The sequence below is a fragment of the Blastomyces gilchristii genome, assembly GCF_000003855.2.
Source record: "Blastomyces gilchristii SLH14081 genomic scaffold supercont1.29, whole genome shotgun sequence".
Taxonomy (NCBI): Eukaryota; Fungi; Ascomycota; class Eurotiomycetes; order Onygenales; family Ajellomycetaceae; genus Blastomyces; species Blastomyces gilchristii.
The window spans coordinates 394,234-411,260 of NW_003101653.1; the positions used below are offsets into that span (position 1 = coordinate 394,234).

Below are 17,027 nucleotides of genomic sequence, written 5' to 3' on the forward strand. Positions count from 1 at the left end.
CCCATCTATCTGTTGGCAACATCTTGGATCTGGCCGCCATGGGCGCGCGCGTATTGTATTGCACTCGGCAAATGCCTCTATATGTGGATTTTTTTAATCTTAAAATATGAGAAAGTAGTATGGGGGCGCCGTAGGCGGATACCTTCTGGGATTCAACATCCTCGCTGAAAATAAAGAAGCTTGGTCGAGTTTAACTTCATACTCCGTAGTCCAAACGAATATGGGGTTGTCTAGTAACTAGGGAATCACTGGGGAAAGCTCTTCGGCGGTAAATTTGTAACCACTGAAGGGTTTTTCCTTTCCCTTTTCTTTTTTTTTTTTTTTTTTTTTTTTTTTTTGGTGACGGGAGGGAATGCAGATAGACGACGATTTATTCCAAAGAATAGAATGAAAACCTGTCAGTAACTAACTCAAACTGATAACATCTCTCATATAACTTACCCCCTCTTCTTCCTTGATTTCTCCACCACTCAACATCCACTCTATGGATCAAAATATGCCTTTCAAATCAAGAACATTGTGTGAAGAGAATTCTTCAGCTATTATCAATATTATTTTAAGTTTACCTATTACTCAGACTTTGAAACTGCCCTGCTCTAATTATCTACTGTGAAAAAACAAGAAAGAAGCAGAATAAAAGTTTCAAAAAATATTCCGAACAGTTTCTAAACTCTCTTAGAGACTCACGATTAATATTATTTTATTTCTCTCAGCGAATAGGAATAATTTCTTTCATTCTCTATTCAACTGTCATGGTTATTGAGCCGCCGGGTCTGGGCTCTTCAGATTAAAAAGACATAATCAGTGAGTGTATGAGCTGCTACCTAGGTATAAACTGAGATTCCAAATCTCAACTGATTTTCATTTCATCACATATCTAAATAAATTTTGAGAAATATATTAAAGATTATATTATTCTTTATTGATCTAGCTATTCAAATCATGTATCTAAAGCCATATTATATACTTGGTTGAGATTTTATTTAATAAATAGAGGGAGGGGGTTGATATTTATATTCTCAGCCCCGGAGCCCCTGGCCTGGTACACTGACTTGCCACTACACTACTGTACATGTACATTATTATTACATAGACGTGCTCAAGTCATGATTCAAGAAAAAAGTGCAGAGGTCACTTTCAGGAGTCAAATAACATCTCCTGATTCTTTGTCGAGGTGGTGAAGAAAAACCTTTACTCGACCGCTGATAAGACAGTTTAACCAGACTGTTGATTGCCCGCCGGGCTCCATCATGAAATCTTGAAGCAATTTATGCAAGCAACTGGCATTCCTGCCGCAAACGCTAAGTTGTCGTTGGGGATGTTCTCACTCGATCAAGCCCGGCCTAGACTGTAGAGATTTCGAAAATTCGAGGCCAGATAGGCGTCCAAGAACATGCACGATAGTAGTTAACTACTAACTACGTCATCCGTGCCTAGAGGTAAGAGGCGGAAGCAAAGATGTGTCCGTCCCTGTTATTCGCATTTGAGCAACGCAGAGAGAGAGGCAATTTGATAGTGTTCTGATAGCTGGTCTCGAGTGCAAATGTGCTAGCCACGAGCTAGGGCGTGATAGATTGTGAGCGAGCGCTTTCGCCATCATCTGAAAAAAGGAGTAACTTATTAGTTACTCCAAGTCTGCAAAGGGAACATATTGTATTCTCTGTTCTCCATGAAGCATGGAGAGAACCGTGGTCTCACCGCCAAAAGCCAACATTTCTCAACCTTCTCCTCATCAAAGAAACTGCAAGACAATGGGTTGAAAGAGCAAGTGATGCTTTGAAAGGGACAATAGCATCCAGTCGGACAATTTGAAACATGGAGTTTCTTCGAAGTTGGCCGTTCGTGTTTGTGTTGAGCTCAGTGTGGTTTGCAACAAAACTGCTGGGGCGCACAAGGAATACCTACCGGGCCTTCAATAAATCTGACTCGCAAGAACAGAAGTTACAGGGGCTGCACGCCTAACCTGGCTGCCGAGCTCCAGGCATGCAGCCCCTAAACCAGCCCCGAATCTTTGGGGGTTCATCAATCATCCATCATCCACGAACTGTACCATGAATGTATGTACTGTACCCGCTTTACTGTCTAAATTTCTAGCGTCCATTGATTTAATTATCCTAGCGCCTGAAAAGTATACAGATTCCTACTTATCTCCAGGCTGCCAAGCCTCCATGGAAAATAGTCATTCTGGCCACGAGAAGTAAATAAGCTATATCCTCGATTTCCCTTATCAAAATAAGAAGAAATTCTGTTTCGAACTTCGCTTTTTGTTATTATTGGCCGGTTCAAAACGAGGGGAGGTCAGAAATAAAACAAAAGCCTGGTTTTTTCTTTTACCCCTTCACTGTCATTGTGCAATTTGTGTATTGTTCCCCGTATTTCCCACGTTTCATGCCATTTCATATTTTATTTTATTTATCTTCCCCTTTGACGAAGATACTGGGGACTAATCATGGACAATGGCTCCAGAAGCAGACTACCAGTGGGTTGTCTTCCCTCCCTTCCATGAAACACTGTTTAATAGCACAAATACCCTTTAGAAATCACAAAGTCAGAAAGGATGGAACCCCGGCTCTCTCCATTTCCCGTATAACTTCGAATGTTTAGCTGCACCAGCACCAAAAAGGCTATGTGTGGAAATAAGCTAACACCTCCTCCACTTGAGGAGCACAATGTGGCCAAACCGTCCATCCACCGACATGCTTGCGAGTTTACACGCCCCGTGCACATTCACCTCCTGCTTCACGTTGAGCATGGTTTGGGTCGAGCCACAGGGCGACCAGGTATCCCAAGCTATCACATTATGCTTGGAGAAATGCTCGGATGTAGGGCCCTTAAAGTCAACTGTGCTAGTCGCCTATGGTTTTGTGTTATGTGCATTAGTGGGTGATTGACTGATGGATTCATTCCCTCACACCACCCCGTGCGAATAGTCTTTTAGAAAGGGGGTCAAAAATTAAGCCATACCTGGTCCGTCTCTCCAGAGAAATAATACGTGGTCTTGAAGCTTGCGGTCGAGTCCCCATGCAGGGAAACATGGCCCTTATACTCAGCTCCAAAGATGGAGAACGACCAGCCACAAGGATAAACAAGGTCAAAGTTCAGTTGGCAAAACCTGCGCTGGCCCTTCGGGGAAGTCCCTGGACCGCCCCTGGCATACAGGTCTCTTGTCCTGACGGGGCACTTGGTGCCGTGGTCATCAATTTTTATGAATAATGTTCCTTGGCTACACTCCGTGCCGCCATAGATTACTCCCCTAAGCTGCACGTCCGCCGGGCTGATATCCGCCTGTGGCAACAGGCACAGTAGCTGATGCGAGAGAGATCAGAGAAAGGATGGATAGATACTTCATTCTGAATTGTCAGCGAGGGAAGGGGTATTGGCTATTGGGGTAATATTTGGGGTTTCAGGCTTATGGATATAAATAGAGAGGTGAAGAAGACGAACTAGTGAGAAAAAAATGATCCCCAAGGCATGGGAGCTGGGGAAAGGAAAGTGTAGATCTCAAGATGGAGACTCCATGCCAATTTAAATACGTGCGAGCCCAGGGAATTGAGGTGGAGGTTGGTTTACTCAATCTCATCCCTATGAAGAATTTTCAGCCGCAACTGTCGATTGAGATCGCACTTGGTGAGCATTTGTTTGCCATCCTCCGCCTTTTTCCCTTACCCTAGACGCACAGGAATTCCATCTCAAACAAATAATAAGCGCCAAGCCCGCTATAGTTGTAGGGTTCAGTCAACAGCTCTGTCGGTGTATACAGAAAACTTGACCTCGCTAAGTGCGCCACTTGACCTCGTTACATAATCATGACCCTGACCTCGCATAATACAGTAATAATCAGTTGGTAATTGACTTTCAACCTTTCAATCCACTCATTCATTCAGCTCATCAATCAATCAAAGCATGTATAGCTGATTCATAATCAATTAAATAAACAGATAAATTCATATAGAATATAAAGAGATGTTTTACAGAATTTTAAAATATATCAAGATAAAAATATTTAATAATTGATTTTAAATTGATTTTAAATTGATTCTGAATTGATTATAGTAATAAAAATAGATTTAATCTATATATTTAAGTAATTAATAATTGATTGAAAATCAGTTGATAATCAATTCAGTATTATTATTAAATTCAAGAATAATTTCAGTATTAAATTGATTTTGAATTGATTTTGAATTGATTCTGAATTAATTGTTAATTAATTATAGTAATAAAATAAATTCAATCTGTATATTTAAGTAATTAATAATTGATTGAAAATCAGTTAATAATCAATTCAGTGTAAATTATATAAATACTTACTTTATTATTAAATTCAAGAATAATTTCAGTATTAAATTGATGGTAAATAATTAAGAAAGAAAGAGTGGTTTCAAATTACAAGAAAAGATGTATTGAGCGAGGTCAGGTAGTGGCACGGGCCACATTTGCGAGGTCAGCTTACATAACGAGGTCAAGTGGCGCACTTAGCGAGGTCAAGTTTTCTGCTTCCTGGCTCTGTCGGGACCGCATCCTTCATGCACAGCTGATATTTAGTCTATAAAACCGAGTACTAATACCCACAATCAAACTTCCCCTGGCGTGCAACTGAAAATGGGAGCACAGTCCATCGGTCCGCTGCTCATAGGTATATTCTGGAGGAAGTTATCGCTGTAACTATAAAACAAGCAAGCCACTGAGTAGGTGGCGTCCACACCTTGTTCTAGAAATTCGCCAGGAAGAAATTGCAGGTGGATGAAGGGTGAAAATCAAAAGACTGAGGTATCGTATGCCTGGCTATGGAGAATAGAAACTGGACAAGGGGCGGTTTATTGTTACCCCCCCTTTCCACCCTTCTACCTCGCCTCCTCTAGCCACCGATGTTGGAAGTGGCACTCTATCTCATTCAAAGGGGTACTGGAATCTTTCCTTTTGAGGGAGAATAAGAGTTCGAGGATAATCATAACATTCAGCAGCAGACTTGGAATCAGAGCAGTTCCATCTTCCAGAATTCCTGAGGCGGAGAGTCGAGACCACTGTTGCTTTATGAAAAGATCTCCAGGCTAGGATCCTGGACTCATAACTAGGACTGTAGATCAGTTGATCACCATAAATTTCACTCCTACCTAGCAAAATTGAGTGGTGAGAGGAACGCTACGATTCTCACTACCCAGCCGCGTTCCCGCAACTGATGTGCGAGCGATAACTCACCAAACTCAAAGCCCTGCTTGGGCGACAGGCGGAAGGCCGCAAGAGGCAACCCATGTCCACGACCATCGCTCATGAAAATGAAACCTAATTCCTTCAGCGCTGCGCCGAGATAATCCGCGTGCGGGTGAGGTTGACCATTATGGCACGTAGCCGCGTTTGACTGATGACTTGTGAAGCACCTTGGAGAAATTTAGGGTGAAGCTAGCTTGTTCAGCACCGAGGTAATTGATGTTGAACCGCTCTTTAGGAGATACTCTGGAGAGCGCCAGACCACCCATCCAATACCTGGATAAACCTGGGGACTGGTTAGTACTGGTAGACATGTAGTGTTATTTGCAGAGGGGATTTCACATACAAGGCCATACTTGTGGTCCGGAGACATTTATTGAAACAACCTTCTCAAGTCTGAAACCCCATTCCAAGTTTGGTTGACAAATGGGGCGACAAACCCAGTACTAGGAGCGTCGACATGAATGGGACAATCGATGCCGCGCTGGACAATCAAATCGTTGATTGCTTGTACGTCTTCATACTGACCTGTATAAGTAGTTCCTAGAATTGCACAAATGTCAATGGTATTCTCATGCACAAGGTTGACAGCCTCTTCTGGCCAATGACATATCTATCGCTCGTGTAAAAGACGAATTTCTCAACTTCAAAATATCAAGCCACCTTTCCCAGCAGACCTGGGCATGAGAAGTCCTTTCCCTCTGCCTTATGCTTGTTCTACCAACACTTTTTCATTGCAAGAGTACCCAGCATTATAGCCTCAGAGGAACCGATACATGATGGCCCCATGGCGTGGCCTTGAGAACCCTCACCAGGAGCATTGAACATGCGAGCGATCATATTGACGAAGCGGCTCTAGATATCTACAGACAGCGGATATTCCTGATAATCGATGAATTTTTTGCTGAAGGATTCAGTCATGAGCTTCTCCGCCTCTTCCTCCTGTATTTCGAGATAGAATATTAGTATCCGGATCAAACGAGCAGAAACTATATCCAAGATCATCTGGGTTCTCCTTATAGCTTGGATAAGCTATATCTTGGATCTCTTACCATGCACAGCGTAGGTAGTAGCAAATCTTGCCAAGCTATACCTTCCCGAAATCAGCACTTTAAGCCCCTAGACAGAGAGAGTAAAACCTTGTAGTCACGCTCCTCAACCCTAACGAAACCAAACAGATACTGGGCATTGTAAATGCAAAGCAGAAAAAACCATAACGCACTTCAAGATTGGATTCCCATTCAGACTCAACTCGTCCTTAATCATTCTATATGCCACCTCCCTGGGCATCTCTTTCTCCGGCATCTCCAACTCCGCTATGAATCGAGAGCCATAGACGCTGGAATAAAAGTCATGCTCCTGAGGCTCCAGCTCCTCAAGGGGAATAGTTTCGATGCGCTGGATAGGTCGAATTGATTCCCTTCGAACTGCTGCGAGATGAACCATGGTTGCCAACAATAACACTAGGTGTGCTCATGGAGCTTGATGTGTAGGTGCGGGCTAGGATATACTATCTTAGCGGGGCAATGAAAGCTATGTTCCTTGTACATAGGTAGTTATCCGTGTCAAGCCGAGGAAGCGATGGTGTGGTGTGACAATGACATGAGGCCAAGAGAAGAAAGGAACTCTCGGACGCGCCTTTTCAATAATTTCAGATAGCTTCCTCTATTAGTGCTCTCGATTTTGTTTACCCACGACGCATGAACCTCTCCCCACTCGGCCAGTGGATGGTCAACTCGTTGACTTTCAAGCCTGGTCGTAAAAGATAAATCCGGAGACAAAGAATTGGTTCTCTAGCCGAAGGCTGAAAGGAAAGTGACAAGATTCTTCACCTCGCGATCACTGCAGCTTCGTTTCAGCGGCAGAAACACCACTGGCCAATTGCGTCACAAAGAATCTGAATGTATATTGATCTATAGTCTATCAGCGAGGCAAGAAAAGCGCGCAGATATTGCTTATTTTCCGCATTTGTGTTAAGAATTTTGGATGCAAATGGCAAATATTCAACAGAGCCCAAAAAGAGAGGGGTTGATATTCCTAGAGTCAGCATTAAAATCCCACCATGTCCCAAAATCCCTGCAGACACAGTGTGAGAAGCCTGTCCATCCCTACCAGTTGAAACCCTGCATACTAAATGAACTGCAGATGCGGGCGTAGGAGGGGAAAATTATTTCATAGAAACTAAAGCCACCATGTCCAACCACCAGGAATAGCTCAGAGATGACGCGGATTTCCGAGGAGAGTTGAAGGGTGGCATGTACAGTACGGAGTAGATGGCTTGAAGCTACATTACTATACATTTATGAACGTGTGACTATGAGGCATTTTGCTCCAACAAGAAGCTTACAAGAGCGGATGATAAGACCACATGCCTAGGTTTGCGAATGCTGGAATGTAGCCATGTAGAAAGGATCTAGGAAGCTGCATCAGCCTCCAATTGATAGCTCGCATACTTATTTCTTCACGTCGTGTCGACTAGTTCCTAGGTCCATAAATCTCAGGGCAGAGAAAAGTTGTTTAGGTCTGGTTAAAAAGAATCAATCATGATGAATATAGAGAGACCCGTGGACAGCTTTCGTAGTAACTAGGGCAATCCTGATCACGTGGTCAAGAATGCCCTAACACCGAGCGTAATGTAAAGGGGAGCCTTTCTTCCTTCCAAAGATACTAGATGGGCTATCAATTTACCCAAATAGTTACGTGAAACATGTGTTAGAACATATGAAAACATATATATAACAATATTACATTATGATATTCAATAACACTATGAGCATCAGTATTTGGGGTGTCCTGCATCCGATTCACTTTCCACATTTTCTCGCAAATCTTTTTCGCTTGATGGACTCGCTTTTTCTGAGGTTGCTTTAGAGAAAGCTGGACTCAAAATGAAATAAAAGTAAAAATAAAATAAATAGAAGAATTGGGAGACTAAACATAAAAGGTAGTCACTTTTCCACCAAGGGAGCAAAGAGAACGTGTTATGTTGAAAACAGGGGAAAAATTCGAGGATAGGTAATTATGAAGATAAGGAATTAAACCACAAATAAAGAGAGACTAACGACAAAAAGCCCCTAACTTGAACAGCGTCCCAATATATGTATATATAGAGGGGGTATTGCAAGGAAAAAGAGGAGATAATGAGGATAAACCCGCTCAACTCCCACAACCAAGACCCTTTTGCTATAACCAACCGAAATAAAGATACATTAACCCCGGTAACCTTTGGATATTAACATATTATCAACAGTTCACATGCTCCAAATGTTGCCCTCTCCACATTACGTCACTCGGTTGACCAAGTAATTCATACTTTTTCAATAAAATTACTTAGTGATCTTCGATTTTGAAACGACCGGCCGTAGGTCCAAGGGGAAACCAAAACAATGGACAAAAAAAGGAAAAGAAAAGGGGGGGAAGTGGAAAAATGTTATAAAATTCATGATCAAAGAAATTCAATAACAACTGGTGACAACGGTTAGGGGGCATCAGGTGTGAGTCGCAGGTGCACTGTCGGGGACAGTTCGCTCCACTCCATAATCAGCTGGTCGTTCGCCTCGTATACTCCGACGTATCTTGGACAGCAGTGAATTGTCTTGCTGGCCTTGCCTCTTGGCTTCCCTTTCCTGCTTCTTCCGTGACTTCTTCAGCTGCTTCTGGGCTTTTACTTTTTGCCTCTCCGTCTCCTTTTGTTCCTTTTTTAATTGCGTCTGGCGGGATTTTTCTTCTTCAGATCCTTCCCTTTTAAGCTTCTGCTCCTGCTCGGTCCTCTGTTTCTGCAGAGCCTTCTCTTCCTTGGTTCTTTGTTTTTCAAGCTTCTTCTCTTCTTTTGTTCTCTGCTTTTCAAGCTTCCTCTCCTCCTTTGTTCGCTGTTTCTCAAGTTCCTTCTCTTCATTAGAAGGCCTCCTGCCCGCAGGTGGCGCTACTCCTTGCCGTTGTTCCTCGACCTGTGCGCCGAGATTTTGTTCCGCAGAAGAAGGTTGATTGACTGGCACAGCCACGGGGGCCGCAGGGGCACCTGCATCAGCTGGTATGGCAGATGGCGCTGCGCCACCAGTCGCCATCTGTTCTGGAGGAGGCCCCTCGGCAAATGCTCCCCCTGCGGCAACCGATCCAGGACCAGGTTCACGACCAAGTGTATCCCCGGGGCCGGGCTCCTGCTGCATAAAGTCTTCACCTCCTTCAGCACGTATCGCAGCTGCTTCTTCTGCCGCGACTTCTCTGAGTGCAGCATCCCTAGCGATGGCTTCATCGAATCCACCTTCCCGTAACGCAGCTTCTCTAACAGCTACCTCTTCAGCTGCTACTTCTCGTGTGTTCGCGTGTTTGATAGCAGCCTCCATATTAGCAGCCTCACGTGCTGCTGCCTCCCTGGCAACAGCTTCTCTGGTGACCGTCTCTTTGGTTGACATTCTTTCTGTCACTGTTTGTTTCGCAAGTGTTTCGTTTGCAACTGCTTCTCTGGTCGCAGCTTCGGTGGATTGTATCGTTGCAGCTGCAGCGTCACGAGCAGCCGCTTCCCTTGCTACTGCTTGACGGGTTGCTTCCTCCAGCACAGCTAATTCTGCCTCTGCGGATTCTCTCGCCGCATTCTCTCTAGCATACGCCTCCCTGGTCGCCTGTTCCATGGCTGCGACCTCATACTGAGCTGTCTCTCGGGCAATATTTTCTCTAGTGGCAGCTTCTTGAGTAACAGCCTCCCTCGCAGCAAGTTGCTCTGCTGCCTTTCTTTTAGCCGTTGTCTCTTCTATAACTGCCCGGCGTGTTGCTTCTTCGCGGGCGGCAATTTCCTCAGCAGTTACATACTCATGTTCAGGCTGGGGGACTCGGGCAGACTGTGGAGGTCCAACAGCGGTAGGTTGCATGGGAGCCTCTAGAGGCACCTCGAGCCCTTCACCCGTAGGTCTCTCAAGCTCTGTTTCATGCGGACGACGACCTCCCCCCTGGGGCATCGCTTGGCCTTCAGTACTGGGTACCACATACGCCTTCTCCTCTACGGGAGCTTCCATGCCTAAAGGCCTTTCATACTGTCTCTCGGGTTCCTCCGTGCCTGGCTCTTTCATCATTCCAGAATACCTTTCGGGCTCATACTCAGCTTTCCCAGTTTGTCCCGTCTCTGCAGCGCGGGGCTCAGGTTGAGCAAGACGCTGTAGCTCTTTTTTTCGTACTCTGGAAGGCGGGGAAGCAGGGTTCGCATAATAACCAAGGGTGCTGGAGTCTCTCCAGGGCACCCCAGCCAAAGGGTCATGCGCAAGAGGGCGGCACTCCCTACCTTTCCCCCAGGCAGATATGGGAGGCTCTTGAGATTTATTCAAACGATGTACAGCTTTCCCGGCTTCATTATAGTTCGGATGTTAGCGACAAGGTAGGAATGGACAGAAACACGAGCGGACTCAAATGATCGCAATGGCTTTATATAAAGATGCAATAATGCTTACACCTCATCGTTTCTCCAGGCGCATTAGGTATGCGGCGAAAGTAGGCAGATGCAGCTGCAGACGCTGCTGCTTTCATCTCATCGGTGACCCCTACTTTTCGAGCACCGATTTGTTGCTTTTGCGCAGTAGCAACACCACCCGGCCTTGTAGATCTCTCCTGGGTTCTCATGCTGGCTTTGAGCAGTGGAGCATTTTGACCTCTGCTGGTTCCTCCAGCAGTAGCGCCAGTTGGGGGGCCATTGACAAGCGCCTTGCTTTCTTGCTGTGACGATTCCAGTCCAGCGACACCAGAATCAATGCGACGATGGTGCGGTTCAGGAGATGAAGGGCGGCTTGCGAAGGCTGCCTCTTCATCAGGATAGCGGGGCTGAACCTTTTCCGGTGCCGCACTTGATCGTAGATCTGCCAAATGGGACCCTTGTCCGGCTAAGACTGCATCCGATACCCTTCTCGAGCGCGCTCTTTGAATGTGAGATGCAGACTTTCCGGACTCCTTCGGCTCACGATGGCTGTCCTTTTGTTAGCACGCGCATTATACAAAGACGAAAATTGCACGGAGCTTACACGAGCGACTTCACCCTTTGCATGTTGTATCGCTAAAGGATAGGGGAATTGACACTTTTAAATTAGATGCACCAAACTGCTCCCAGATATCAAATAATGATTATAACTGCTTTAATATGTGGCGATGTTGCAGCGGAAGGAACGGAAAGAGATCACAACACAGGAAACTGATGATGACACTGAGAGTAGCAGATATAGGGGCGGTATCGTTGAAAAGAGAAGGCCAAAAAACTCCCTGCTTGATATATATGATGACTTTGCATATGATTATTTTTTTTAGAGAGAAACAGAGTGGCTCGTGGAATAGTCGTTCAATTGTTTTCAGGAGAAGAGAAGAGAGGATGGAGCTGACGGATGGGGCACGGGTTTGGGGTTGCAGTAGACGTGATGAAGTCATTGCACGTCATATTTGCAAGTCCAACAATTGGTTGACGCCACAAGGGCTTGCAGCCATTGCTGATGTTTTGTTGTGAAGCACACACTGTCTTAGCAGAGTATGAGGTTTCCATGGTTCTAGTCCGGTCATGCTTTTAGAGAACTCAAAATATACTATTAAACAAAATAGCTGAGGCTATTTCTCCCAGTTTAAACATTAGCGTATATCCTATAAAAAAGATTTCCTCCAAGGCTGATAGATTGACTTGCCATTGAGCAATTGGGTGAGCTCGGAAACCACCTACTGCTCGGCTCCCTCCCGCGGCGAAGAGCGCGGTAAGCTTTAGGATAGTGATTGCTAGCATTAGTTGTTAATCATCTACTACAACATAAGCAGCTCTAAAGACACATAACTACATATAGAGAACAACTCAATCTCTCACACAACGCAACAACTTGATATCAGAAACAACGTGAGGTAAGCGAGATCTCGATGCCAAGAAGAAATAGCCGGGGTAGACGCGTTTGCTCTCATTCCAGAAAAGGAATAGCTTATAGTGTCGGAATAGTTTAGCGCAGAAATAAGCGGGCCAATCAGACGTGTGAGTTGTCTTTGCCGGCAGAGTGGTAAAATACAGCGTAAATAATACGGCGCAGTTGTCATGAAAGACATAATAATTCCGCGCGTGAAATGAAAAACGATATAAAACACACGACCTGAACTTCCGCCGAGTATATCTAGATCGCGACCCATTCAATCGAAGACCATGCCCCCCAAGATCGGTGGATGAATCAGATAACCCCAACTGAGTTTCCCCAGAAGAATCATACCACCTGCGGGTTGCCAAGGCTTGTGGTTGTACCGGATGCACCAGTGATGAGCCATGTTGGCCGCTATGCAATGGGCATCGCTGATGCATGTAAGAAAGTACGAAATCGGGTGCAACCGAATGCGCTTGGAACATTCTTCCGCTAGCAGCAAAATAAACGATTGGCTCTGCTTTCGTAGGCGGACATCTGCACATCCACCCCAAACTTTCTCGCCGCTAGGTGGAGACGGCTAAACACATTTGCAAACCAAAACCGACCTAGATCGACCCTTGGTGTGGACGCAGCTGTTCCGCTTCCGTCCACTCGGCAGTGCTGGCACTTCATTTCAACTACAGGTGTTTATCAAGAACGTGGTTACATCTGTGGGTCTTTTCCCGTCGGGAATCAGTAACTGCACAAGCAACAAAATGGGGTCTGATTATTTCCGTCTCATCCACCCCCCTGGGCCACCCAATAGTCGAGCCTGGAGGCTTAGAGCGGGCTAACAGGGTCCCATATTTTGCGAACTAACTATATAAGCACATCTTCCTGTCTTTTGTGGAGATCTGTTATTATTATTATTATTATTTCCCATTCCGTGGTGAATTTTTGCGTACGGAAAAGGGATAGCCAGCAGATCATGCACAAAACCCCAGTTCCGATCCACCCGGCGATAGCATTAAATTTTCGTTCTAGACGCAGCAGGCGGTGCGAGTGTTGGAGAAAGGCTAAATCAAAAGGAACCAAGGGACCAAAATAAATCTGGACCTGAATTCGTTCTGACGTGACCATACCTTAAAAACCTGATCCTCTTAACCCTTCCCCTTCCCCGGCAGGACAAAAAAGGCACATCTTACGTCTTGAAGCCATGGTCAGAGTTTCTCGACAGGTTTCCTCTACCTTTCACGCTCGTTTCACCAGCAAATCCGTTTCCGCCGCTTCCCTCTGACGTCGATTAAGGAGCAATTCCTCGCAGGTCGAATCTTCGGACGTTCGTCAATATGTCAATAAAACCCCTCCGCGAGAAGATCAAACGCGTCTTCTCCCGCTCCGATTCCGGGTCTCTCCCTGGCTCCTCTCCCACCCAAACGTCCAAAGACTCCAAGAACCAGAAATCAAGCCGTCCGAAGAACGGTTACTGGCCCAGCCAGGCCCGCGATCACAGAGGCGGCGGAATCGGACCTTCGATAGGCGTCAAACCGGGCAAGATCAAATATCGAGCAAACGGCAAGCCGAAGATAGAGCTATACAAGGCACACGAGGTACCGCGGTCGAAATACCGTGGCCCATTCGATGAAGCCCATATCCAGCGGCTGGCGGCGTATTCGATATCCAACGCAATGTTGAGTGCGGATCGGCCGCGGTCGATGCTCTCAGAGCTCTCTCCGATGGGGACGAGGGCACCACCGAGCCGCAGAGGGAGCGTAGAGAGCGAGCGAGGGGTTGTGCAGTGCATTAATGGCGGAGTAGGGGATGTGCATCAGCGGCATCCGCTAATGCCGTCGAAGGACGCATCAGGAATTATCTCGTCTACTGTGTATTCCACATCACCAATTACCACCACCTTCTCAGAACGAAGGGATATCGATAGTGGTCCTCCTATCGCTCCTAATATCAGGGCTACCATACTACAACCAGTCGACGGAAACATGAGCTCCTCTACGCTCCTCACATTGCAAACGCAAGATACGCTACCCACTCAGGTGGATGCAGCAACAATCTCCGCCGTTCAACCAAATCGGGTCTCAGAGGCAGAAAAGGAAGCTGTGTCACCGTCCATGTCCCGGCCCGTCTCGTCAGAGCAGCTATCGAGTGCGTTGCACGCGATAAAGCTAAGATCATGAGTAATGATATTTTTGTGTTGGTATTATATCACTGCTACGATGTATCGGTTCATTCTTTTCCTTTGTCTGTTGGCTTAGATAATTGGTTACCGGGCGCTTGGGTTTCTGTTTGATATGAGCATATAAGCACTGGGTGGTGGCGCGAATTCTCTTACATTGAATTGTCATTCGTATGTAGGTTGCTTTATTTTGTTATTCCTCTTTTGTTTTCTTTGTTTTTCTGTCTTTGTGGCCTATTATTATCCCTTTGTTCTCCGCGCATTTATGCTAAACATGTACATAGACAGAGGTTTAGATACATTCAGTACCTCGCCATAAGTTTTGAAACTGTTATGAAATTCAATTTGGCAGTACACCGGGCCGATTTGATGTTCAAAAATGTTTCAAACTTATGGCGAGTCTATACTTATAGATTGATAGAGACATATCTATAGACATTAGGTCATGCTGAAACATAGATTATGGCTAAATAAATACCTGAGTTAATTGCGGCTCCCTTGTTTACGCTCTCTCTGCACCAAGTTTTTATAACAGGAGCCAACGCAGTCTGTAAACCAACTGGGTTATCTCCGGTGGTTTTTTGGTCCAGTTGGTTTTCCCCTTCAACGAATTATGAATGACACTCGAAGGCAGCGAGTGGGGTAACTGAGTTGAAATGGGTCTGAATTTAATGAATAACCTAGTATCACAGTTAACATAGGGTTTGTTGCCATTCGCGAAATATTTATAAGGGCTTTCTTTGGTGTCTATGGCTTGGCTGATCGGCCGTGACAAGGGCGAAACTTGCAAGAACTTATACGATAAACTTGTAAATTCGCATATGCTCTTGTAGAAAAACAAAATTTAGAGTTGGAGTAATCCGGTGAGAAAGGTTCATTATTCTCAACCAGTATGAAATTCATAAATAACAACATGTCGAAAAAACCAAAGCCCGGAGGTATATAAAAAGTTATGACCATCCATAGTTTCATCTGGATATCAAGTACCGGCCCAATTAAACAACGCATAGCAAACCAATGCAAAAACAAAAACAAAAACAAAGAAAACAGACATCAGTCTCTTCACTTGCCCTTCACTCCTCGTGAGTAACCGCCATATCCAAAACTTCCACCCTTCCCTTCCCCTTCGTCTCTCCTCCCACGAATTCACTCAGGCCCTTAAAGGCCCCTGGTTCTGCAAACCCAATAACCTCCCATTCATCCGCATTTAGCACATCTTGTACCTCGACCTGCTCGAAATAGCTTAGGATGCGATCTTTGACTGTGCCGGACGCCTTTGGTGCGGCAGTCTCGTGCACTTGGTCATGATCATCATCCTCAACATAAGCATTTGAACCGGAACGCGCGTGGCCCTTTTTACCCTTCTTCCCACCTTTCGAAGGAGATGACCCGTGGTTCCCGCCACCACCACCAGAGCCAGGAGAAGATTTGACAGCCTGTTTAAGGATCGACGTGGGACATGTGATCCGCAGACGCATACGGGCCCGCATGACGGGGATGGGCTGCCAGGCAATCAGCGCTCTCATGGCATCGAGGGCCTGAGTCTTGGCAGATTTCTTCGTCACAACGCCGGTCCACATCGGCTTTTTGGGTGTCTTCTCATCCTCCTCAGCAGTGTCTGGTTCCCCAGGAGCAGCATCAGGCGTTTCAGCAGTCTCAGAAGCTTTACCCTTGTTGGGAGCAGCGGTGCCACCTTGCTGCCCGCTCACAGCACTCAGCTGATCCAGCGCCTTCGAAATCATACCAGTGGTATAAACCCGCTTTGACACAGGATCAACCAACCTCGCACTGACGATCTCTATTACCTCTTTCTCAATACGCTCGAGGACATCTCTCCTCTCACGCTCACCAACCTGGACCTCACCCTTCCGCAGAATTTCCTGAATTATCTCATCGTTAGACGCCTTGGTGCCGAACGCCTTGGTTAACTCTGCAGCAGGGGCTGTCTGGGCCTTGGAGACTGAGAGGAAGACTGTGGGGATCTGAAGGACATTATCCAAATCCGTTTCAGTCCCTGAGCGGTATTCGAGGAGCTTGTTTTTGTAGCAAGCTAGCTCGAAGCGTTTCTTGCCTGGAGATGGTTGTGGTTAGATTTATGCGTGTGAGAGATGGTTGAAGTAACGAAAAACAGTAGACGAGGGGGGGTTTTACTAACCTTTTCTCAACCGGACGATAGAGACATTCGTGAATCGAATCTGGTTTGAGGGTTGGTTTATGCCTACAGGCATTTTGAGAGGAAATGAGGGGTAATTGGCAGCTGAATGTTGGTTTTAACGGGATGGGGCTGTTTGAATGCTGGAATCTTATATAGGGATTCAATACAGGATTGTAACAAAAAATATGATGGTGGTAACGGTATTTATTTTGTTAATAAAACCAATACTTCATATAAAATCGAGTGATGTCTTGACATATAGACATATATACGTGGATGGGTTGACTTGGGGGGAAGAATAGAGGGGGAAGGAAAAATTGTAAACAGAACAAACATGACGGTGCCATGCCCAGCAACTTTCACGTGCCGGCTAGCCTCCTACCTAGTTCCCCTCCTCCTCGTGGTCAAGAACTGACTCCATACAGGAAGAAAAGAAGAAAAGAAACACCATGCTCGCAAACCAAGTTACTAATGACCACGGCGTAAGTGAAGTTAAGATTCCAATCAGGCTATCTTTGTGCGCCTCTCGTTTGGTCTACCATCTGTAAATCAGCGCAGCTAATCAAAATCACAGCCTTCAATTTTGCAGCTCAATTTGCAAGTTCATGGTGTTTTTGCACTATTCAGTGACATA

The 17,027-nt window shown here is 45.6% G+C and overlaps 6 protein-coding genes across 8 annotated transcripts; 1 reads left to right on the forward strand and 5 right to left on the reverse strand.

Annotated features, from left to right (window-relative positions):
* Window positions 1-1,905: 1,905 nt before the first annotated feature.
* On the reverse strand, window positions 1,906-3,635 carry BDBG_08826 (uncharacterized protein; the record flags this gene model as incomplete). Its single annotated transcript, XM_031723746.1, has 3 exons — window positions 1,906-2,854; window positions 2,965-3,253; window positions 3,571-3,635. The coding sequence occupies 3 exons, from the start codon at window positions 3,633-3,635 to the stop codon at window positions 2,642-2,644; spliced, it is 567 nt and encodes a 188-aa protein (XP_031581037.1). The 3' UTR covers window positions 1,906-2,641.
* Window positions 3,636-4,890: 1,255 nt separating this feature from the next.
* BDBG_17875 (uncharacterized protein) lies at window positions 4,891-6,048 on the reverse strand (the record flags this gene model as incomplete). Its single annotated transcript, XM_031725500.1, has 4 exons — window positions 4,891-5,114; window positions 5,200-5,378; window positions 5,649-5,736; window positions 5,934-6,048. The coding sequence occupies 4 exons, from the start codon at window positions 6,046-6,048 to the stop codon at window positions 4,891-4,893; spliced, it is 606 nt and encodes a 201-aa protein (XP_031581038.1).
* Window positions 6,049-6,100: 52 nt separating this feature from the next.
* On the reverse strand, window positions 6,101-6,654 carry BDBG_17876 (the record flags this gene model as incomplete). Of its 2 annotated transcripts, none has more annotated exons than XM_031725501.1 (2): window positions 6,101-6,295; window positions 6,431-6,654. In XM_031725501.1, 2 exons carry the CDS (start codon window positions 6,652-6,654, stop codon window positions 6,241-6,243), a joined length of 279 nt encoding a protein of 92 aa, XP_031581039.1. In that variant the 3' UTR covers window positions 6,101-6,240. The 2 variants fall into 2 exon arrangements, with proteins under 2 accessions (XP_031581039.1, XP_031581040.1); XM_031725502.1 differs by having other exon boundaries at window positions 6,101-6,327.
* A 408-nt stretch (window positions 6,655-7,062) lies between these two features.
* On the reverse strand, window positions 7,063-12,568 carry BDBG_08828. Of its 2 annotated transcripts, none has more exons than XM_031723747.1 (4): window positions 11,856-12,568; window positions 11,211-11,781; window positions 10,647-11,155; window positions 7,063-10,543 (listed from the first exon to the last, which is right to left on the reverse strand). In XM_031723747.1, the coding sequence occupies exons 2-4, from the start codon at window positions 11,231-11,233 to the stop codon at window positions 8,697-8,699; spliced, it is 2,379 nt and encodes a 792-aa protein (XP_031581041.1). In that variant the 5' UTR covers window positions 11,234-11,781; window positions 11,856-12,568; the 3' UTR covers window positions 7,063-8,696. The 2 variants fall into 2 exon arrangements, with proteins under 2 accessions (XP_031581041.1, XP_031581042.1); XM_031723748.1 differs by having other exon boundaries at window positions 11,891-12,487.
* Window positions 11,821-14,964, forward strand: BDBG_08829 (uncharacterized protein). The gene has a single exon (XM_002620756.2). The coding sequence runs from the start codon at window positions 13,397-13,399 to the stop codon at window positions 14,237-14,239; it is 843 nt and encodes a 280-aa protein (XP_002620802.1). The 5' UTR covers window positions 11,821-13,396; the 3' UTR covers window positions 14,240-14,964.
* BDBG_08830 (UPF0023 family protein) lies at window positions 14,362-16,858 on the reverse strand. Its single transcript, XM_002620757.2, has 3 exons — window positions 16,394-16,858; window positions 14,717-16,309; window positions 14,362-14,667 (listed from the first exon to the last, which is right to left on the reverse strand). The coding sequence occupies exons 1-2, from the start codon at window positions 16,464-16,466 to the stop codon at window positions 15,312-15,314; spliced, it is 1,071 nt and encodes a 356-aa protein (XP_002620803.1). The 5' UTR covers window positions 16,467-16,858; the 3' UTR covers window positions 14,362-14,667; window positions 14,717-15,311.
* Window positions 16,859-17,027: the final 169 nt, after the last annotated feature.

Bases quoted from the DNA above. Each gene is read 5' to 3' on its own strand.
- BDBG_08828 (XM_031723747.1), bottom strand. From the start codon at position 11,233: ATGCAAAGGGTGAAGTCGCTCGT. The intron at 11,156-11,210 runs GTAAGCTCCGTG...ACAAAAGGACAG, and splicing joins CAAAGGGTGAAGTCGCTCGT to CCATCGTGAGCCGAAGGAGT. The intron at 10,544-10,646 runs GTAAGCATTATT...ACTATAATGAAG, and splicing joins GCCTGGAGAAACGATGAGGT to CCGGGAAAGCTGTACATCGT.
- BDBG_08830 (XM_002620757.2), bottom strand. From the start codon at position 16,466: ATGCCTGTAGGCATAAACCAACCCTCAAACCAGATTCGATTCACGAAT. The intron at 16,310-16,393 runs GTTAGTAAAACC...AACCATCTCCAG, and splicing joins TATCGTCCGGTTGAGAAAAG to GCAAGAAACGCTTCGAGCTA.
- BDBG_08829 (XM_002620756.2), top strand. From the start codon at position 13,397: ATGTCAATAAAACCCCTCCGCGAGAAGATCAAACGCGTCTTCTCCCGC.